The sequence below is a fragment of the Pseudorasbora parva genome, chromosome 10 (assembly GCF_024679245.1).
Source record: "Pseudorasbora parva isolate DD20220531a chromosome 10, ASM2467924v1, whole genome shotgun sequence".
Classification (NCBI taxonomy): Eukaryota; Metazoa; Chordata; class Actinopteri; order Cypriniformes; family Gobionidae; genus Pseudorasbora; species Pseudorasbora parva.
Genome location: NC_090181.1, coordinates 32,856,209 through 32,879,579, shown reverse-complemented (window position 1 = coordinate 32,879,579; position 23,371 = coordinate 32,856,209). Strand labels below are relative to the sequence as shown.

Here is a 23,371-nt window from a genome sequence, read left to right as displayed (position 1 = left end):
TAACACCACCATGTTTATTTCCGTAAGGGTATATCTGTGCTATACATTATGTGCAAAAAAGTTACTAAGCAAATAGTTTAAATCCCTACATTAAAATTATATTAAAGCACAAACACAAACCCTGTGTTACCAGATAAGAGGAATGTTCTGCAGGAACACACACTCTCGCTATGGATAAAGTAACACGTTGCTGTAATTTCTTTATTAACCTCTTACTACTCTCATAATATATGTGAAATACATGTTGACTTTAAAACATAAATTTAGTGCCCAACAGCAAATATTCAGCTAAATTAATGTTTAGCACTGAATATTAATCGTCTCTCTCTCTACTACGTTCTGTCTGTTTGAAGCAAAATGCAGACTTGTCAGGATTCACTTTCATGCAAAAATGGAAGAACTAGGAGAATTAGTAATGGTTACAGATAAGGATATCCTCTGTAAATTTATGTGTTGCACTTAGGACGCACACACATCTAACAAACCGCATGACGGCACATTTTCAATGCACAGAGGGCAGACCCTAATGAGAATTGCTGTAGATTATTTATCATCATCAATTTGATTGATTCGTTGTTACAGCCTTAAACATTATCTTTAACAAATTTAATTACATTTATTCTAATAATTATTAATTACATTTAACCTCATCAGTAATACAATTTAAATGAAATAAATACAAATTTACCTTCTCTTTCCTTCTTTTTTAACCTTTTCCGCCTCCTGTCGATGGAAGCCACCTCAGACTTGAGTGACATGTAGTATTTCCTGATTTCTTGTAGCTTCTTTTGCAAGAATGAAATGCGCTCAGTACTTGACATGCTGTCCAGCTCAGCTGTGAAAAACAGAAGCAGGAACCAATCAGGAGAGGATGTAACTTTTTTTTTTTTTTTTTTTTTTTTAATTAATTAAAAGAATTACTGTTGTATTCCAGAAAGCAGGTATGTTTTAAGAGTAGGCAAGCGTATAACCTTAACTTCCGGTTCCAAAAACGGAGATAACTTTCAAGGTATGCAAGTAGCCATGGCAACTCACTCTGAACATAATCTACTCTGGAGCAGCTCATGATCCAGGATTAGTTTGCTTAAGAGGTATTATTCAGATGCATGTTATATAAATAATATATATTAATTAGTTATATTAATAAAACTAAATGTGTTATATAGTTAAAGTTATAATATACAATATTGTTTATTAATTCTAAAGCACTTTATAACAAGGTACTGTTTAAATGTTAATTCAATCAAAATATATTTATTTATTTTAATGTCATCACACATGGATCTGCTTTTAATAAAGTAGCATCAAACTAACAATACAATCTGTATTCTAAGTGAATAAAGATTACTTATTAAATGAAGAGATTGAAAAAACAACCACAAATAGGTGGCGATGTGCACTAAGGTTCAAACAAAAGAAGAAGAAGTAGAATGGCGCACTTTCTTAGCATCTGTTTCCATGGTGAATCATTGATTCGGTGCTCTATTGAGAATGTCTTATCTGTTCACAGTTTACTGAACCTGCTCCCGGATGCGTTTTTGGAACCAGCATACATCGAGTAAACAAGGGTTGGGTTTATCAAATGAGAGTTGTATATATATATATGGTATAGATGGCGGTAGGTTAACCTTGCTTTCTGGAATATCCCCCTGGATTATTGTGCTAGATAACCCAACGGAAGGGTGCCAGAAAAGTGGTACTGAACGATTCGGAATTAAGGTACCATTTAAAACTTCAGACAGTGGAAACTACAAAAATTGCGCACTGTACTTAACTGTACAGCTTGGTGGAAACGAGCCACAAGATACCCGGGTGTAGTAGAACTTCCCAAGGTTTAAAATGAGCCAATATATCCTTTAATTACATGAAACTGCTACATAAACCAATCCTTAATGATTATCAATAGAAAAAACGCACACATTAATAGTAAAACTGTATGGATCAATCTCAGATATAATCAATAAAGGAAAAAAAAAAGTACTTTTAACTAGGCATGTGCCGATATTAATTTTTTATGTTGCGATATACGATATACGTTTCCATAGCATAACAGCTTTAAGAACTATTTTTGTAAAAACAAAAATAACAATGTTTAAATACAATAATGCACCAAAAATATATACAGCTCTGGAAAAAAAATTAAGAGACCACTTAACATTGAAAAAAATCAAGAGACCACATAACATTGATTTCTCATTGATTTCTCAGAGCTGTAAAAGTACAATTTTCAAACAGATTAAAGTGCAAAAGAATTAGTCTATAAAGAACAACAGGTAGGCTTACAAATTACAATAAGGTCTCATTATTTAATGCATTTACTAAGATTGAGCAATAGCTACATTTGGTACAGAAAGTATAATATTTTTGGTAATGTTGGTTAAGAAATACTGATCATTGTTAGTTTTATCTCAGGTCCATTAAAAAAGTTATTTTGATTTTGATTTTAATGTTATTAAACAGTAACTAAGAAATGAACATTACTTAGAATGATTAATTCTTTATAAGTATTTTTCATTGTCAGTTTGGTAATAATGAATTAACATGTTAACTAATGAAGTCGTATGTCTCAAAGTTTACTGAACAATAACAAATAATTAGAACAGTTCTAATTATTAGGGCATGTTGTAGTCCAGATTAAAACAAAAATGTTTAAATGTGAAAATAATTAGCCTATTAAATCTTTAAGTATTAAGTATTTGGTGCTGTGATGAACAACATTGAGATTACAAAAATGAATGGTTGTTTTAAAAACTACAGGGGTTTCTTTTGTTTGCGGGGTTTCCGGGGTAAACGCTTCATTCTGCAGTTCATCAGCGCCCTCTGCTGTCACTGAGCGGCACTTCAGCAGCACGTCTCCTTCACTCGTTCATGTGCTTCTCATTTACATCTGAGCGCGTCCCTTTGACGCAGAATACAGCGGTGTTGAGCATTTATATGGTTGATGGGCAAAGTATTCTTGAGTGCATTATAAAAAAAATTATAAATTGTTAATAAATTATTATTTACGATATTTTAAAGTGCCCACGATAACAATATCGTGCATATTCATTATCGTGATAAATCGCATGATCGAAAATCGGCACGTCTACTTTTAACATAGCCTGGATTCTGTCAATTGGGAGCACGACGTCTTAAATTAAGTGGAGAGAATGACTATCAAATGTCTGTTACAATGCAAATGTGTCTACATCTGATGTCAGCAAGGCATGAGAAGCCACAACCAAAATGTGTCAAATAAAAGTTTGGAAACTCACTCAACTGGCAGGACCACTTGTATGTGCGGGGGGAAGGGATGGAGTGCTTCTCTTTGTGCTTGTCTTTCTCCATGTCTTTACTGTTAGGAGAAACCAGACTGGGCGATCGAGAAAGCTTCTGGCTCTTGGGTAGGCTGGGGTGCTTGACTGGGGTTAGCTTATTAGAGCTGTCCAAGGCAGACGGGTCCTCACTGTCGCTACTGTGACCTAGAGACATACAGAGAGATGGTCAATATTAAAACAAACTCAAATCGGTTCAAATTAGCACACTAAGACCAACAATACACAGTTAAAGCGAAAATGTTACTAAAAGTTTAATTGATGCAGAGGTTAATCAGACAGCCAAGAGAAGTGTAACATCAGGTGACATCAGTCAAGTTAGCGAAACCATTCTCTGGTATCATCATATTGGACCTCGTTCTTTTTTTCCCCCAATATTCACTGAAAAATAACTGAAGAAACCTGACCTAACTTTTTAGGAAAAAAAATAATAAAATAAAATATATATATATATATATATTTTCTGGTAGTTGTATGCTATAAACTAATATTGAATAACACTGACTTGGACAGCAAACTATAAACACTTCCAAAGTTTTTAAAACACTTCAGAACACTAACCTGTTCCATTCTTCTCTGTTTTACAAACAGTGCTTGAACGTTTCTGGCTGCGTTTTTGCTTCTTGGCCGATGAGCCGGTAGTGCAATCCAATAACCTCTTTTGACCTGAAAATTCACATTGGTAACCAAATGGATAAGAAAAACATGAACAAAGATGGTAAGGCAGACAGATAATAACATAAAAATAAATCTAGTAAACAGACAATATATTGGCAACAGTAGTGCCTTTTTTCCTTAAAGGGGGTCATGCATACTGATTTTTTACACTGTTAAAGTCTTGGATTCCCATGCTAAATATGGGCAAAGTTTCAAAAATTAAGTTGGTCGTTTGATGGAGTATTTCTGTGCCAAAAAAAGCATAAAGAAATTTCGGTTTCTCATAAGTTTTGGAAAGTTTTCTTTTCGAGTATGGGTTTGTGTGACGTCAAATGGGGCGGAATTTCCTTATACGGGTCCTAAGGGCACTTCTCCCGGAAGGGCGCGTGCACCAATAAACCAGAGCGAAAACAGTACGCCATCAAACCGCTTTGCTCGGCTTTAGGGAAGTTGTCGGTGACGCTGCACAGGTCACAGGATTTCATGAAATAACCAATGTCACCAAAGAAGTGTATTTTTGGTTGCCAAGGCAAGACAACCCTGCACAGATTCCCAAAGACATGAACATTAAGGGACCAGTGGATGGAGTTTGTTTTTTCTGAGCATCAACGGAGTTGTGAAATTGTTTTTGTTTGTTCTCTACATTTCGGAGATGATTGTTTTATAAACAAGACCCAGTTTGACGGCGGTTTTACAGATGTCTATTGCTTAAAGGGATAGTTCACCCTAAAATTAAATTAAAGCCATCTTTTATTCCCCCTCCTGTTGATTCAATGCCCTATGTCCTTCAATTCCTATCGGACCCCAAAAACAGTCATTTTAAAAATAGTTCTACACACGCTCCTTTTATGGCAGCGGATTACGACCAGGGTAAAACATTACAAAAATTATATACAAGTATGACGCAATGATACAGTGAGACACGCGCCATATATGGAAAGTGACCAGGAGGGGTTTTGCGAGAAATTAACTATTATTCAGTCAAAACACTGAGCTTGGCTGTTACTCTGTCCATGTTCCTATAATGACTAGTACGAACCGTCAGCAGGTGCGCCACTCATGATCACGCACTATTGTCATGACAACCGGTACACAATATTCACTTCAGGAGGTTCTCTCTTTGCGTCTCACTGTATCATTGCGTCATACTTTTGTATAATTTTTGTATTGTTTTACCCTGGTTGCTATCTACTGCCATAATAGGTCTACATGCTCTCCTTCCTATTTTAAAATTACTGCTTTTGAGGTCCAATAGGGATAGAAGGACATAGGACATTGAATCAACAGCAGGGTTAGTAAAATATGGCTTTAAATTCATTTCAGGGTGAATATCCCTTTATGGAAGAAGCTGTCCCATTGATAAAGATTAACGGCCGTGCGTTGGAACCCTAGGCGGTGAGTAAAACTGCTACAAATATCTGTGTTGTTGGCAATCAGCGCCTAAGCACAGCAAGTAAACATGGCCACATAGTCAATTTATCTATGGAGCATGCGACTGTTTAGCTGGCCACTGTTTCAGATGCTCTCAACGCGATAGCTGCACGCACTCGTCATTCTTGAGCTCCGGTACACTGAATCTTTATTTTATAAATGTAATAATAATAAAAACTTTTCAGAGATATTAAGGATAGAATACTACTCTATAGGTACTCAAGATTTACATTATATTGACTGAAACCGAGTGTTTCACCACCCCTTTAAACAGCACCAGTCTAATTAGGCTAATATTTAAGTCTTTTTTTTTTTCCTCCCCAATACAAACGGTTTAATGACAGGTTTCAAAAGTCAACCCTTGGTATTATCAGAATGTGCATCACGCTTTAACTTACCTCTGTCCTTTCCATCTCGATCCTGCAATGAGATGCTGGAATTGCTCGAACTTGCACTAGCATCAAAGCTATGAGTTGACTCGTTCTCCCCAAGACCCTCCTGTGATTCTGCCACGCTGTCCACTTCGATGGTGGCGTCACTCTCACCCTTAGTGCTTTGAGATTCGTCCGGGCTGGGGGCAGAGGATGGGGAAAACAGACGTGGAGGTCCCACTGCAGCCAGGACATGAGGAAGGTGGTCCAAAGGCTCCAGAGGCTGAGGCTCAGGCTGAGCTTTCTCTTCCTCCATCATTTTCAATAACTCTTCACCAGAGGGTTTCTCCTTCTCCTCTGGATCGTCAAGGTCCACTTCGTGGCAGACCAGTGCTTCAGGGCCAATTTGAGGCATCATTTCCTCATTTGTGGCTGTTGTTGGATCCTCCAGCTCTGGGCATGGAGATTCAACTTTGAGGTGCACCTCTCTGGTAAGAGCAGGCATCTCAGATTTCATCTCAATATCTTTACTGGGGGATGATAGTGTTGGTGTAGGGGGTTCCTCGGGTTTCTGCACCTCCTCTGCCCTCTTCTCAGGCTCAGGTTTGTTCTCTATCAGTGGTGTTTTAACTGGAGAAAGTGTTTTGGGTTCTTCTTTTCTGTCCAATCGAATTTTCTTTTCAGGGGTTCGCTGTTCAGTGATTTTGCGTTTCACAGCGCTGCTTCGCTCTGGAGGTCCGATATCCTCTGTTGCGGAGTCCGTGTCTGAGCCGGCTGTCTCCACCAGCTTTATTCTCTCTATGGGACTGTTATGCGGCGTTTCCTGGGATTTCTTCACAGGCCGTGGAGGAGTGGATGGTTCCTCTGTCTCTGTGTGGTTAGCAGCAGCAGGAATCTGTGTCTCTGGTTCTTTCAAACGAGGCTTCTTTGCTCTTGGTTTTGGAGATCCGTCATCAGACTCAACAGGGAGCCGGGATGTATCTTCCTCAGGGTTACTCTCACTCTCTTTGAAGTTGGGCATCTCATGTGGGCTGCTGGGTAGTTCAGGCTCAGTCTGTGCAGGTTCTGGCATTGTGCTCTCCTCCGAGAGATCCTCAGCTTCCTCTTGTTTTGCTGTCGAGGGTGGATCAGTTCTCTCGGTCCAATCCAGCTTCTTGTCAGGAGATTCCTCAGACTCGCTATCATCTGAGGAGTTCCCTGAATCTAAAAACATGAACGAAAAAAAAGGGATGAAAATACAACCGGCATTAAAGGAACTGCATGTAAGAAATGTATTTTAATGAATCATAAAATGGCCCTGATATGTCACTAGACATTAAGACATCGGGTTAATTTCAAATGCTTATATCACAGACAACAGTAGTCCGGCCAGGATAGTCATTTAAAAGTTTTTGTTGCAGCCCTCAACTGATGTTGATGTTTTGGCCTGAAGCTCCACCCTCCACCTGTCTACCAATCACAAAGTCAGTAGTGATTCGGCATCCGGGGGGAGGGGGATACACCGCTCTGCCATCAGTCATTTGAAAGTGATTGCAGTACCAGTTTTGGCCACAATCTTACATACATTTCCTTTAAATTTAGCCTGCTCTTTAAGTCTGGCAGTTCAGAATGAGTTCACTGGTTTGTATTTGTCTGTCATATATAAATTATTAGCACTTTATTTTCCATATTATAGCTGGAATTGGATTTATATTGAGACACTGAGTTCTAAAACAAAACAAAAAACAATGCAAGTTACTCTTACCATTAGATCCTCTATCAGAATCATACATCCCAGAAGTTCTCCTTGTTCGCCGGCGAGGGGTACCTGCCCAAATATTTAAAAAAAAAGTTAGTTAAAAGCAATAGTCAAGGTCATGTGATTATTTCCCAGGAAATATATATACACTGGCAAAAACAAAAAGTATCCACCTTCTTTTTCAAACCGGAAGTAAGCTATTTTCTGTGAATATTTGAGATTTACGATTCATTCGCTGCTATTAAATGCAGTGAATGGTAAAACTATTTGCACTACAAACCAATGTGTTCATAATTAAGACAATACAATACACCAGTTTGCAATATCAAGCAGCATAAGCTTTTTGTAGTGCTAAAAAACACAAAATAACGAAGCAGGCGACACCGGAAGCCAGACACATTCAATTTACAAATGGCCACACACACACCTTGAAAGCACTGCGAGATGCTTTATATATAAGCCTCTACCAAATGCATAAATATAAGTGTAACATATAACAGTAGTAATGTTAAACAAAACCACAAAGCCATTATTCTTACCATAGAAACGCTATTGTTGTAATTAAATGGCAAAAATCTGGTTTCTGTGACTTGTGACAGGAAGACAAATAGCTTCCTGATTTTATTACCAGCACCCTTCCAGTTTCCGGCCTGAACATTAGCTACAATATCACACAAGTTAGACACACAGCTTTTGAAATGGACAGTCTTACCCTCTCCATTTGGCAGGGTAGAAGCATCTGCAGGCCGTGAGTTCTTGCTGCTGGAGCGACCCTCACTGCTGGGGGTCTTGGACAGACTGCGGGAGGTGCTGGGAGGGGTGGATTTAAGTGGAGGACGACCTCGCCGTATTCCCAGTTTGGCCTTATCCTCATCTTTCTCCTTCTCACCATCTTCTTTATTCTGGGGAGAAGGACAGCATGAACATTTTCCCCAAGGTTCTTAAAATCTTTTTTTTTTAAATTTATGATAGACTGTCACTCACCTTCATTTTTTTCTTTTGTTTTCTCTTTGTTCCACCTTTATCTCCAGGCCATATTATTCGATCTGCCTTGACCCATTCATCATATCTGTAAGAGAGACAAAATAGCCACTTGAATAATATTGTCATCACACACAATGTAAAAAAAAAATAAAAAATAGTCCATTCAGTCTTTGCAAACCATTCGGATACTTTAAAAAAAACACTGGACATTTAACGCATGATGTTCAGAAATCTAACAAATTAAATCTTGTGTTTTGGAATCTCTAAAGGTAAAAGGCTAAAATTATATTATAGTAAATATAAAATTGAAGCAGAGGTTAATCAGACAGCCAAGAGAAGTGTAACATCAGGTGACATCAGTCAAGTTAGCGAAACCATTCTCTGGTATCATCATCTTTGACCCCATTATCATAAACAAGCCTTCAAATTTCAGTCATTTACAAAGTATAGTCTTTTCAAAACCTCACCTCACGTTCCAGCCGTAGTAATGCACCAGGTAAAGAATCTCTCCATCATCGGTCTCTGTGTTTTTGATGTTAGCTTCATAGATCTTCTGTGTCTTCCCCTTGCCATATTTCACTTTGACTTTAGTGCCAGCCAAAGAGTGCTCAGAGTCCTCACAACCATCTTCCTCCTCCCTGTCATCACTGTCAAACAAACAAATGAATATGCTCTTCATCAACACAGACAACATAGTCCTTTAAAAAAAAAAAAAAAAAAAAACGATATCATCTTTGAAATAAAGTTTGATTTACTATATAAACATACATACACTACGATTAAAAGTTTGGGGTCAGTAAGTGAAAAGATGCATTAAATTGTCATTAAGTTGTCAAAAGCAGGACAACTATTTTCAACACTGATAAATGTTTCTTGAGCAGCAAATCAGCATATTAGAATGATTTCTGAAGGATCATGTGACACTGAACTCTGGAGTAATGATGCTAAGAATTCAGCTTTGCCATCACAGGAGTACATTACTTTTCTAAAATAGAATAATAAAGAAGACATGGTTATTTTTAACTGTAGTAATATCACAATGTTGCCGTTTTTACTGAATTTTGATCAAATAAATGTATAATTGGTGAACATAAGTGTGCGGCACAAGTCCTGAAAAGCAAAGTCAAAGCGCTTTGATCGCCCTCAGGTTGTTGGATGCAGTATAAAGTCAATAATCCCGCCCTCTCCATGAAATGTAATTTCATGAACCTTGATATTGCGGCTCAACTTCGTGCTTACTACTGTGCAGACTCTGGCTACAACTTTCTATAGCTACAACTAGGGCTGTCATGATACCTGCAATATAAGTAATACTACGATACAGACAAGCCAACCGCAGAGTGCGGTTCACGCATCACGTTACGATATTAAGCCACTCAAAATCAACGCAAGAGAAATTCCTTCGCTGCAACAGCCCTACATACAACTGCACATATTTACATAATCAGCAACTATACAGTAGTGTGACCTAAAGAACAGGCAGTTAACGTAAGGGTCAGAATGAGGGTGGAACATTGTCTTGTAAGACTGAAATATTCATTTTGAAGTCCAAATTCAAACAAAATTGTTTATAATTGGCATCGAGTAAGAAAAAAAGCTCCTTTCAAAGGAATGTGTTTAAGAGTCTAAGCTTCAAATGTACTAATGAATAGGGCTGTGTATTGCCAAGACTCTGGCGATACAATACATATCACGATACAGGGGTTACAATACGATATATTGCAATATATTGCGATATTGTGAGAGGCAATATACTGTGATATTTCGTTTTTGTGTGTTTTTGTTTTAAATAATTTAAAAGAATAAAGAACACAACCATAAGCCTAAAACACGAGACAAAGTATTTTATTTAATTAATACAGTATAATTTATAACACTAATCAAATGCAATGTGCAATCTAAGTTAAGGGAAATGTAAAGTGACTGCAGGATTCTTTATGTGTATATGTTTTAAAGGTTCACAGTATAGCAGTGGCTAGTTAACAACAGGAAGTGCAGTCCATTTCATGACTGTTTGTTTTATATTTAACACAGCAGCCCCGATCACACAGAACGCGTTTTTGCAGCGAGAAGCCTTTTTTGAAAGAATTTCGGTCGGCAGAGAACGTTATGCGCGCTGGTTATGCGCCCTGGGCGCCTCAAGTTTTTGAAGGAGCGCTCAGAGCGCATGAAGTTGAAAAAAAGTAAACTCTGAGCAGAAAAGCACGCAACATCATCGAGCTTATTTTCTGTCGTCCAAACAAATGAATGAAGCGGCAGGCCTTCCGTTGTGTTGACCGTTACATTGATTTGACTGACAGGTGATTCGGGGGTTGCCTAGAAACATTAATGCGCACAGCTCATTTTTTAATGAAAAACCGCCGACCAAAAAAGGGAGTGCAGTGCGCCTCGCATTTTCGAACCTGAAAAACGCGTTCTGTGTGATCGGGGCCTAAAGCTGTTTTCTATAAAGCAGTCTATTGTATAAAGTGCTATTTCAAGTACTGAACTGCAGAGCTGGTGCATCCATATCCACATCGCTATTATCTTTCGTTCTCCTGCCACCGTTGTCAGTTTTGGCGTTTGTTTATTTTGTTACTGAGTGGAAAACGTGCAGTACATTCTATCGAAACGCTTCTCAGCAGCGCGGGTGACGTCAGGATGTTAAGCGAGCTCTCTGTTTCAATGTGTTTCCCAAGTATTAGATTATAACTTGGCCTATTTTGCAAACAAAATGATTCTTGTCGATTTCCTTAGTGGCTTCTTTTTAGCTGAAGCCAAAATGAGTCCACACTTCAGCTCTGTATACTGCAGGAGCGGAATAATGCTATCGTCTTGAGAGCTGGGTTTGCTAATGTAAACACTAGTGATGCGCGCACTTTCACCTTGCGCTTCTCCGGCTCCGCGTCAGTTATATGTTCTGAGATAACACTGCCATCTAGCGGTTGGGTGTTATACAGTCTGTGGTTTAAACCGAACACAAAGCCACGAATCTTGGATGTAAATAAATAAATATCGATACAGCTTTTTGAGAATCGATACAGTATCGCCAAACATAATATTGAGATATTCACGTGTAACGATATTTTCTTACACCCCTACTAATGAATTACCACCATTTCTTCTGTATAAACGCAGAGGTTAATCAGACAGCCAAGAGAAGTGTGACATCACATGAGATCAGTCATGCAAGCGAAACCATTCTCTGATATCATCATTTTTGACTCTGCTGGAATAGGTTCAAGCTTAACTGATAAATAAATCATAAATCAGTTCATTAGGACAGCCAAACATTTAACAGGTTAAGCATAGATAAGGCTGATTACCGGTCCCTGAGTCTGGATCTCTCTCCATATTCCTCCTCATCTTCATCATCCTCCTGCTCTTCATCATCAGAATCTTTATCAGACTCGTCGAGGCGGTGACTGCGGCGTTTCCCAGGGGTCTCCCCATCAGATTTCTCCTTTTGCTCCTCTCCACTGTTTTCTTCTCCAAATTGCATCTCCTCCTTTTTCTTTTCCTCCTTCACAGATTCCCTCACCTCTACCTTGACAGGGGTCACCGTACACCGCCGCCGGCCCTGAGGAGTCAGACATACAACAAATAGCTTTTAGCTAGTTTCTAACAAAAAAAACAAAACAAAAATTAAATAAAAAATAATAATAATTATATATATATAAAGTTAATTGAAAGTCCCTTTTTATAGAGAAAACTTTAACTACACTCATGTGAGCACACAAAAACTGTAGTAATCATTTTAGCATAACGAAACGCTATATGCACATGCTCAAGAATTTACATTTTAAAAGAATAGTTCACCAAAAGTGAAATACTATCATTCATTTTTAAATGTTTGATAGTTTGTATATTTGAACAAATAATATCATAAAAGCACCTCAAAAAGTGGTCCATACAAGTCAAATGCTGTATTCTGAGTCCTCCAAAGATAGCTGATAACTTTGAGTGAGAAAAATGTTGCAATTTAAATTTTTCAATGAAAATCTTGCTTGACAGTTATGGTCAGCATTCACTTTCATTGTATGGAACAGGCAGTTTGGGGGAAAAAAAATATTAAATAGTAATTTTTCCTTTTGTGTTCCACAGAACAAAGTAATCGCTTGAGAGCGAGACATGAGACCAAGTTTTTATTTTTGAGAGAACTATTCCTTTAAACACAGGATGTTGTCTGGTTTAAAAACACTAAATTATGGACATGCCCTTAAAATCAATTTAAAGTCATTGAGTTTGATCAGACAGCCAAGAGAAGTGTATCATCACATGACATCAGGTCATGAAAGCGAAACCATTCTCTAGTATCATCATGTGCATTTCCTCCAACTCATTCAAGGACAAAAACACTTTGAAATAAAAGTATTATTGCTCTGTAGCTGTGGCAGTACATGGAGCATAAAAGTCCCACATCCTGAGAGCAGCCCAACAGATAGACAGACAGACAGACAGACACTCACCCTGGGCGAGCAGACATCTTTGCATCCTTTTTCACTCTCTGCATCTGACTCATCAGCGTCTGCTGCAGGTTTGTCCTCGCTGGTTCCAGGCTCCGCTGTAACCTGCTGCATCATCTCATCTGTTTCTTCACTCTCTTTTTTCACAGTCTTGATGCTCTGCACTTCCGGCTGGATGTCTGGCCGCGGTTCATTGTGGTGCACTGTCCTGAATTGGATTTGAGCCGAACGGCAGTACTCCTCAAATCCGTAGAGGTACCTGAGGTTCAGTAAATGTTGTATTTTAAATCGCCAACAAACTTAATTATTAAAAGAAACACTAGGTTTTCAACAATGATGTTGATGTTCTGCAAAGTCTTGTACATATGTATATGTATGGTATTCTCCAAATGTTTTTTTGAACTCAAGAAGAGGTTAATCAGACAGCCAAGAGAATTGTAACATCACATGACATCAGTCAAATTAGCGAAACCATTCTCTGGTATCATCATATGAGACCCCATTCTCTTATAACAAGCCTTCAATTTTCAAAAGGACTTGGTTAATTTTTTCTGACCAATAAATGAGTTGACAGATTAAATATTATTTTGTAGCAGGGTCAGCAAGGAATTTATCACACCCATTTCATGCAATTAGCTGCGTTTCCACTGTCACTTCTAGGGCTTGATCAGGCTTCGTTGAGGCTTCCTCCTGGCCAACGGGCAGGTTTTTTAGGCCCCACGAATACCTTGGTACAAGGCGGGACAGCTCTGGCTTGAGGAATGGTTATGAACAAACGCACAGTTTATCTGAGTTGAGACGGCAGCACTGTAGATTTCATATACCAGCTAACATTAGCATTAAAGACTTTCAAAATAATTTAATCTCAAAACTCACTTTCAGACAGCAGCAACTGATCAGAATCCACAGTGGATCACAAACCAAAGTTATTTCACTGTATAAGGCAGACTATTTGCACTAACCTAGGGCTGAAACGATTCATCGAGTAACTCCAAAGTTACTGTAATTCCAAAATAAATAGAGGCAAAATCATTTGCCTCAAAGCATCGTTAGTCCATTTAACTACACACGGATGTTGCAGTTTATTTTGGGAAGGACTCGGGAGTATGTGCAGATTGCTTTTATATCCGTGGGTCAGGTGGGTAAAGTAAAAAAAGGAACAGAGATAAATCAGTGTTGATTTTGATGAAGACGCGGAAATCATTTTACGGTAATTCACATTCAATGCGTCATTCTTTAAAGGGATAGTTCACTTTAAAATGAAAATTCTGCCATCCTTTACTCACCCGTAAGTTGTTTCAAACCTGTATGTATTCAGCTGAACACAAGGGAAGATATTTTGAAGAATGTCAGTAACCAAACAGTTAACTGGAGCCATTGACTTCCAAAGTACGAAAAAAAAAAAAATATGGAAGTCAATGGCTCCTGTTAACTGTTTATTTAAACAGTACAATTTATTCTGAAGCAATATTCTCAACAGTGTTCAATCAGCTTTGGCATATTGAAATCTGCATATTTGTGATGTTTTCCTTTTTTAAAGGGCATTTTAACCCTAATCTTACTTTATATTCTTAAATTTGATCTAAACATTCAATTAAAATAACACACTAGGCTATATTAATTAAATAATTTACGCTGAAAAATTACAACTGCATTAAATAATGAAATTTGTATTTTTGGATGTATAAGAAATTTTAGACAGTGTTTAAACATGAAACTTAACCTCCAGTAGGTGGCAGCAGGTGAGTCTTACTGAGTGAGTCATTGAGTCATTCATTCAAACGATTCATTCAAATGGCTGATTCATTCACGGCTGCGTCCGAAAATGCTGCCTTCGGAGGACACATTTAAAGGCAGGAAGGCATCAAGCTGCGTCCGAATCTAATGTTTGCTTCACTTCCTATCTCTTGTGAGACCTTCATCTGATCGATTTTTGAAGACAGGATACATGCGTCCTTCGCTGCCTTTGATATCCCACAATCCTGTGCTTTCCATTTAGTGACAGTTGAGCTGGGGAAAAAAGATGGCGTCTAGAATTGCGTTTGCGGGTCAGTTTGTTTGTAAATGTAAGATTTTTACCAACATATTACACTTCTGATGTCATTTCTAGCGAGAAATCACTACTGTAGTAATTAAATGTGTTTAGTTCTCACCAAAGCTCTCTCTATTTTGCTGTAGCTCATTAAACTGTTACACTGCCTTAGAAGTCTGTCCGAAATTAGTTTCATGAGACGCCTTCATGCAAAAAACGCTGGCTTACAAGTCATTGTCTGATGAGGCAGCGAGGCAACGAGTCAGCAGCCTAGGTTTTCGGACGCAGCCCACGATTGAGGCAGTCGTTTACAAACAGGTTATTGAATCTTTGATTCAACCGATTCATTTAAACACTGAATCATTCAGTAACGCACACTGTTGCTATGAGACACGTTATGGTTCTGCTGTTTGGAACTTTGTTACTTATAATATTTGATTGGAACTATTTTCACTGCCGAAATGAAACAAAAACACCCCCTGCATCTAAAATGTACGTGACAATGTTAATTTGTTTATGGACCTGTCATATGAAATTAGTGTCATTTTCAGTCGTGATGGTATTCAGGAAAACACACTCTTGGTTGAGTGATGTTGTTTAATTGCATCATATGGTATAAATATAAGAAGAACATTTACATTTAGCGTTGTTTCTCTGTGTGAGCGGTGTTCATGTGTTGTGATTTATCCCCGAGAGACTGCGCGAGCATCAACAGTGTGACCTTGTTATCATCAGTTTTAATAGATATGTGATTTTGTCTATATCGTGAATATAAGACGACCCCCCATTTTTCAACCTATTTATAGGACACAAAACCTCGTCTTATATTCGGGTATATACGGTAATTTCAATATCAAAGACAGCAATGCAAGAGTGGCATCAGCACTGGTAATACTATTTAGTCTTGCTATGTTTAAATTAAGACAACTGTGTGTTGAGCACCAGGATGCAATGCTGAACATTTAAGTTTAATTTGCGGCAGTTTGAGTGTCAGCTGAAGAGATACGAGCAATTCCAATCACATGAACAGCCTGAATGGAGTTTGCACATGCATCACCATCACTGTGATGTGCATGTTAAATGTTTAATGGGAGTTTATATACTTGATATCTCCAAAATACACCATTAAAATGTTCTCAAAGCTAAGCTCAATAACTAGCAGAACAAGCTGTAACGTGTATGTGTGATGTGCAGCGTTCCTGTTTTCAGAGCTGCGTACTTTCATTGACTTGCGTCATTTAAATAATCACACTTAAATCATACACTCACCTAAAGGATTATTAAAAACACCATACTAATACAGTGTTTGACCTGCTTTCACCTTCAGAACTGCCTTAATTCTACATGCCATTGATTCAACAAGATGCTGAAATCATTCTTTAGAAATGTTGGCCCATATTGATAGGATCGCATCTTGCAGTTGGAGATTTGTGGGATGCACATCCAGGGCACGAAGCTCCCGTTCCACCACATCCCAAAGATGCTCTGTTGGGTTGAGATCTGGTGACTGTTGGGCAGAGATGCTCACAAGTCTCTGAGCTAGAGTCCAAGTCAAGTCTCAAGTCTCTGAGCTAGAGTCCAAGTCAAGTCTCAAGTGTCTTTATTATAATAAGTCTCTTAAGTGTTGTATGACGTACGGCGACCCACCCAGGCTGTGTGGAACGCTGCAAAGCTATATATAAGGAATTCAAAGCATGTAATATGTTATTTTAACACCTATCTCTATTAACATACCGTATCAGCTTTGATTTTGTTATATAACTGTAAACAGCATATTGCAACATGAAAAAAACACCAAGAATGCTTTACTTTTAAGATAATATCTGTTGTATTTTGCCTTAGCATGAACGCACAGTACAGTACAGACCAAAAAATTAGGTTCTGGAGAAAAAGGACCCTTGTCTGTCGCTGAATTATAATCATAATGCGGACATGTGAGAGCACCAGCACCACAACATACTTGGAGTAGGTCCATATTCCACGAGTAGGAATATAGTGCGGCCCCTTTAAGAGCTGCGCGTTTTTGTGCAACTGGCAGTATTTTGTGTGTGTGTGCCGAACTGTGTGAGTTCTCACACTGTTTCATATGAACAGTGTGAGTAACACGGACTCAGAAGTGATCTTGTTCAGAAAAGTAACCTGCGTATTCGTTTTAGCCGATTGTCATGTATTTAGTTCAATAAAACACGTACTATAAGCAGTGATGGTGTAAATGATTTACCTCAGACATGAGCGAGTGAGCTTCAGTGCATCGCACTCAGATGGCAGAGAATGTGCTCAGTGAAAAGACACTTTTCGATCTGGAGTCTTATAAAAGTTAAGTAGAAAATATGGTATCTTTTGTAGGCTATAACTGCACTTGTAACGTTATTGTTAACCCCTTTTCTTCCCCTATTAATGTTTGCTACTGCAGCATTACTAGCCTATGTCTATGGCTGACCTCAATTTCTCCAAACTACGGCCCACAGATCAAACAGAAAATGTGCGCTGCGTTAATAAAATTAGTGCCGTTAAAATTAATTTGAGTTAACACGTTATTAACTCGTTAATTTTGGCAGCCCTAATAAAAATAAACATTGCTCACGAGTCCCACAGCTTGAGTCCGACTCAAGTCTCTCGAGGGCGAGTCTCAAGTCGAGTCTGAAGTCACTGTGTGTGACTTAAGTCGCACTCGAGTCCGAGTCTCAAACTCGAGTCCCCATCTCTGTTGTGGGGGCCATTTTAGTACAGTGAACTCATTGTAATATTCAAGAAACCAATTTTAAGGGGTCTAAAGTGCACCAAGAAAAACATCCCCCACACCATTAAACCACCACCACCAGTGGTAACAAGGTTCCATGTTCACAAGGTTCCATGTTCTCATTCTGTTTACGCCAAATTCTGACTCTATCAGCTGAATGTCTCAACAGAAATCGAGACTTATCAGACCAGGCAACATTTTTCCAGTCTTGAACTGTCCAATTTTGTTGAGCTCGTGCAAATTGTAAATCGTGTCTTTCCTATTTGTAGTGGAGATGAGTGGTACCTGGTGGGGTCTTCTGCTTTTGTAGCCCATCCGTCTTAAAGTTGTGCGTGTTGTGGTTTCACAAATGCTTTGCTGCATATCTCGGTTGTAATGAGTGGTTATTTCAAAGTTGATCTTCTATCAGCTCGGATCAGTCAGCCCATTCTCCTCTGACCTCTAGCATCAACAAGGCATTTTCGCCTACAGGACTGCAGCATACTGGATGTTTTTCTCTTTTCACTCCATTCATTGTAAACCCTAAAAATGGTTGTTTGTAAAAATCCCAGTAACTGAGCAGATTGTGAAATACTCAGACCAGCCCGTCTGGCACCAACAACCATGCCACGCTCAAAATTGCTTAAATAACATTTCTTTTCCATTCTGACATTTAGTTTGGAGTTAGAAGAGACTCTGGGTGCGTCTCAATCAGCTCCCTAGTTCAGTTGTCAGGGCACTGATCAGGGAGTCAGCCCATTGACTTTCCTGATCAGTGCCCTGACTAGTGAACTAGGGAGCTGATTGAGACGCAGGGTCTGTCTTGACCAGGACCACACCCCTAAATGCATTGAAGCAACTACCATGTGATTGGTTGATTAGATAACTGCATTAATGAGAAATTGAACAGGTGTTCCTAATAATCCTTTAGGTGAGTGTATATAGCTCCTAAGTTAATAAAACAAGCTGTGTTACAATGATGAATGATTAGCTCAAAATGTACATCTGTATGAACAAAAACATCTCTCGCTTTTGCTCACGTTTCAGCGGTTATTCCTCCATGTGCTGTATAGGTTGTCGACCCTGGTTTAGGTCATTTAAGAAAAAAAAAATTGCCAAAAGAAGATTTTTTTAAAGCAACCTACTTCAGTGTAGCTAATGTGTTACGATAGCATTGCACTTAACACAGAGTTTGAATAGTTGTAATGTGATGATCGGGTGCGAAAATCTAAATCAGAGAAAATCATGTGCGGGTGGATGGTTTGTTTTTAACAGCGGATTTGGTGATGTTAGAGCTGATCCGCACATCTCTAGTGTACCCATCTCTACTCTTGTTCTTCCTGTCCAATATTTTTTTTTTGCTTAGCCACAAAGCCTTCCAAGAAGACCGTAAAAGCCTGTCATGCCTGAGCTGAAACGTGAAAGTTGCACAACTTAAATGGAATGTTTAAGCAGTATAATTTATATTACTATTTTTTTATTAATAGGTTGTCGGTTTAGTTTAAGGTTGTACTATGTTTACTCTTTTAAAGTAATTAATTGATTTTGATATTTTTACTTATATATTTGAATTAGCATTTTGAATATAATATGGCAATTTAATGCTCTAAATTGGTTTAGTTTTTACAGATATCAATGTATGCAATTTCAGCAATAAAACAACAACAACAAAAAATCTAAAAAGGAAACAAAATAGTTGTTCATTTTCAGATACCATCTTATTTTCTCTTGTATGTTTAGTATAGTTCTTTAATAAAGAAAGTACCTCTTATCCGATTGATCGATGGAATAAATCTGCAGCCCTACGCTAACCATTACCATAATAAACATGGTAATACGACTGCTTCAAGAAATTAGACAAATCATATGGGTTATTACAATCATGTACTTTTTTATCTATCAGTATGTCTTGTCTCGTTCTTTCTAAATTTGATTTGATACGCTACTGTCCTGTGACTACAAATAAACATATACTGAATAAGTAGCCTATGCGTGTTCTCTAATTTCTTTAGTGAAATAACGGAAAATCCCACTCTGTGTGACTTATGTGCAATCTCAACACAAATTAATTCATTATGATCAATGTATCACTTATTACAAAACGTTGATGCTTGGGTATTAAATCCTTCAATACAACTAAAATGGCAACAAACGGCTGCTTTTATCATGTTGGTTTTGCGATCTCACTAGTTTCCAGTTATTTCTTTCGGATTAGTTTTGTGATTAAACTTTCATTTGTTGGTGTGGCACGTTTCATTGAGGCGTGTTACGGGCGGGTTTTAGTGAAGCGATGCAGAGCTTCTGGCCAACGGTGGAAACACAGTGTGGTTTTGGGCTCAGTGCTACAGGTCCAAGGCTATTAGCCCAGCCCGTTGAAAGCCCTGGCTCCACAGTGGAAATGTGGCTATTGTTAACTTAGGAACAACTTAGTTGCATATCTGAAATGTTTATTTGTGGTATTGCCTACTTGCCTCCTAGCCATTCCTTGTAAGGTTCATTTACTGTAAACATGCTTTTTGTTCATGTGTTTACACTCAAAGATGGTTTGAAAAATGGTGTTGTAACAGATGCAGTCCATAAACATCAAGTTGATAATAACCCAGAATATTTCTTTAACAATTGTAAAAGTGCAGCAAAAAGTCACCTTTAAAAGTGGAAAATAGTCTCCACTTGCCAACGCCACAAAAAGAACACTGGCTGCTGAGTAAACAAATACAGTACTGTACAGCAGAAATTGTGAGAGCATGCACTTACTTTCTGTAGGCTGTTTTCACATTGTATGAGGCAGCAGAGTTCAGAACTGGGATGCCAAGATCCATGTAGATCTGTTTCCAAATAGATCCACTCTCGATCTAAAAAAAAAAAAAAAGCATCTAATTTTTGCAAGTCTTTTTGTTGACTAAAAGTGCAAATTCCGCCTGCATAGAGTTCATAGTGTCATGCACATCTGTCTACCGCACCTAGGGATCAGAGAGCTTAGAGAAACATGACATCACTCAAATGAGCACAGCCGTTTTCCCAATTATCACCACTCCAAACTCCCAAATATAATTATTACCCTTAATAATAGTCACAGAAAATGTATTTGATAAACAAGCAATTTTTCATCTCAGTCCAGCTCTGTGAACTCCATAAATTCAATCAGTGGTTACTTTCGCTTCATATTTTTGGCAAGGTCTCACTTCCCATTTGCAGACTACAATAAACAGATGGCGGTAATGCTAAGAACACTCACATTGTCACAGCCTCCATGAATATGCACCAGTCGGAAGAGCTTGAAGAGGTTGAGATCCTTGTAGCCAAGCACTGGAGGTTTGTTAATTGAAGTCCCTGGAAGGAAAGCAAAGGGTTTCTATGTGGGAAAAAAATAGCATTTGAGCTTTTGAGGCCACACACACACACACACATACTATAATAGACATCCACCATGATACACTATTTAACTGTCTCTATGAAGATTGTTAATCCCCATTTAATTTTTACAAATAGTGATTTCAACTCGGCTGGTGATGTGCAGGCATACCTCTGTCCTCCATGAACTTGTAAAGCTGCTGTAGAAAGTGGTCTCTTTCCTCTGGGTCTGGCTCATCATCAGGCTGATTAAAAGAAACAAAGGACAACATCTGAATTTAAAGTTCACCAAGTGTGCAATTATCTTTTTTTTAAACCCAGTAATAACATTGACAATCAAGCAGTCCGATTTTATTGTAGTAATAAAAATAGACCTAAGCAAACAGGTTTAAACTACAGGAAATAATATTAGAATTTTACTATGTTGATTTGCTGCCTGTAAAATAAAGCTTGCAGTTTTAACTAAATCTAATGGCACTGTGGAGAGCGTTAAGTTGTCGTCATCTGCCTTGCGATACTTGGAATTACTTAGAAGAAAATTGAAAGTGATCTTACAAAATGGAGTTACTTTTGATAAATAAATGAATGAAGCTGAGTTATCATAATATCCCGACCACAATGAGAAATCACATGAAATCCAAACACCAGGTGAATGGGAAAGACAGTTGCCCGTCACTGCATTCACGAGTGCAGGCAAGCGCAGCAGCTTTACCCCGAGCGAAAGCAAGATAACGTATATGATAACAAAATGATTGAGAGACATATGCTTTCTTTAGGTTTCATCAAGGGTTTAAAAACAGAAAAGTTCGATACTTCACTTAATTTTAGCATTATGTGTGTCTCTGCAACTAAAGCTGAAGCATATCCTATATTTAACTAGATTAGTGGAAAAAAGCCCTTTATAAAAAGGTAAAAATATCACAAATATGCATATTTAAAATATGTTGAAGCTGATTGAACAATGGTGAGAATATTGCTTCAGAAAAAATTATATTTACAACAAAAAATTAAACAAATTCCGGACAAGTTTTTTTACTCTGACAAGTGAATGACAGATTTACTTCTCCAAAGGACAAGCACGCGAAGAGGCTTAATGTCGAGCCCTGGATTCTTGTCTGTGGAATGCGCCACTTCCAGTAACTGAAGAAACTCAACACGTGTAAATTGCAATCAATTATTTATTTTTTAAATAAGAGTACTCCAATTGAATCCTAAACAATTCTTTTACTAAATTAGGAGAGAGATATTGGAGAAAATAAATTAAAGACTTATTTAGAGACTTTTAATTTAAACATAATTAGTTCTATTTACTCATTCAGTTTCTTTTATAAACATAAATATCACTTATTAATAGTTTAAAAAAATAAAGTCTGTTGTGGTGCATCTTAAATTATACGTTTGTCATAAGAACAACAAGTCGGTAATTACACCAATTTACATCTCCCAAGCCTTACAGGCACAACACCATAGTTGTTGTCAGAGTTGGACGTGACTGAAAGTGAGTCAGATTTATCAACCACTCCTACGGATTCATAAGCATTTTTTATTAATTAAAAAGAACCAGCTCATAGAAGTCATTCTAAATGACATAGAATAATTCTGAATGGGATTACACTGGCTGCATATAAGTATGCACCAAATAGAGGTGACTGATACAATGACATTTTAAAATGTTTTAGTCAGGCATGTGATTAGGTCAAGATCAAAAAGGGAAAACTTAGAACAACATTACATTCATTGTAACAGAAAAGTCAGTCTCACCAAGTTAAACATAAAACAAATAAAACAAGAGCACAGACTAAATATTAACTGGTAGGAGTAAATATTAAAATATTTGCAAGACTTTCTGACATTTATAAATTGAAGAAAACCATATTTCACATTAAACAGCACAAATACCCTATATGTCAGAACATCTGACAGGGTAAGCCGTGTTAAAACTTTATCTTACCAGTTATTTTGAAGCCCATATAAATAAAAAGCATGTTTAGTGTTTAGGACAAATTGGAATACGGTACTTTTCAGATGCGCTCGAAATAATGTACCGTATTATTCAGCATGCTCAAGAAGAGCTGTCATAATTTGGTAACATGCACAGTGCAACGAATCGACGCGTTCCATCCAAATCAACTAATTTACGTAATGTACACAATTGCCCTATTATATACAGGGTTATATGCAGGTTTCACCAAGTCAAATGTAAGACTTTTTAAGACCATTATGAATTAAATTAAGACCTATATCACGCAATAAAAAATAAAATAAAAACATACAAATGAAATGCATTATCACTAAATTACTTTTATCGAATTACTATTAATTTATTTAA

At 37.8% G+C, this 23,371-nt stretch overlaps 1 protein-coding gene and 5 non-coding genes across 8 annotated transcripts in view; all 6 read right to left on the bottom strand.

Annotated features, from left to right (window-relative positions):
- The window catches only part of arid4a (AT-rich interactive domain 4A), a 41,058-nt gene that overhangs the window by 2,362 nt on the left and 15,325 nt on the right, over positions 1 to 23,371 (bottom strand). For 2 of the 3 annotated variants that reach the window (XM_067455907.1, XM_067455908.1), the window contains exons 12-24: positions 21,215 to 21,287; positions 20,927 to 21,021; positions 20,446 to 20,543; positions 12,944 to 13,199; positions 11,801 to 12,054; positions 8,963 to 9,142; positions 8,496 to 8,580; positions 8,224 to 8,413; positions 7,518 to 7,580; positions 5,801 to 6,976; positions 3,876 to 3,980; positions 3,255 to 3,461; positions 689 to 835 (exon numbers count right to left, since the gene is read on the bottom strand). In XM_067455907.1, coding sequence (XP_067312008.1) covers positions 689 to 835; positions 3,255 to 3,461; positions 3,876 to 3,980; positions 5,801 to 6,976; positions 7,518 to 7,580; positions 8,224 to 8,413; positions 8,496 to 8,580; positions 8,963 to 9,142; positions 11,801 to 12,054; positions 12,944 to 13,199; positions 20,446 to 20,543; positions 20,927 to 21,021; positions 21,215 to 21,287 — 2,929 coding nt within the window. Of the gene's footprint in view, positions 1 to 688; positions 836 to 1,263; positions 2,900 to 3,254; positions 3,462 to 3,875; positions 3,981 to 5,800; positions 6,977 to 7,517; positions 7,581 to 8,223; positions 8,414 to 8,495; positions 8,581 to 8,962; positions 9,143 to 11,800; positions 12,055 to 12,943; positions 13,200 to 20,445; positions 20,544 to 20,926; positions 21,022 to 21,214; positions 21,288 to 23,371 lie in introns of those variants that run through there. The other variant, XM_067455909.1, reaches the window with a different exon arrangement.
- On the bottom strand, positions 3,585 to 3,666 carry LOC137091692 (small nucleolar RNA SNORD53/SNORD92). The gene has a single exon (XR_010908135.1). It is a non-coding gene; the product is annotated as a small nucleolar RNA SNORD53/SNORD92 (small nucleolar RNA).
- Positions 8,813 to 8,894, bottom strand: LOC137091693 (small nucleolar RNA SNORD53/SNORD92). The gene has a single exon (XR_010908136.1). It is a non-coding gene; the product is annotated as a small nucleolar RNA SNORD53/SNORD92 (small nucleolar RNA).
- Positions 11,616 to 11,697, bottom strand: LOC137091691 (small nucleolar RNA SNORD53/SNORD92). The gene has a single exon (XR_010908134.1). It is a non-coding gene; the product is annotated as a small nucleolar RNA SNORD53/SNORD92 (small nucleolar RNA).
- LOC137091694 (small nucleolar RNA SNORD53/SNORD92) lies at positions 12,720 to 12,802 on the bottom strand. The gene has a single exon (XR_010908137.1). It is a non-coding gene; the product is annotated as a small nucleolar RNA SNORD53/SNORD92 (small nucleolar RNA).
- Positions 13,355 to 13,436, bottom strand: LOC137091688 (small nucleolar RNA SNORD53/SNORD92). The gene has a single exon (XR_010908132.1). It is a non-coding gene; the product is annotated as a small nucleolar RNA SNORD53/SNORD92 (small nucleolar RNA).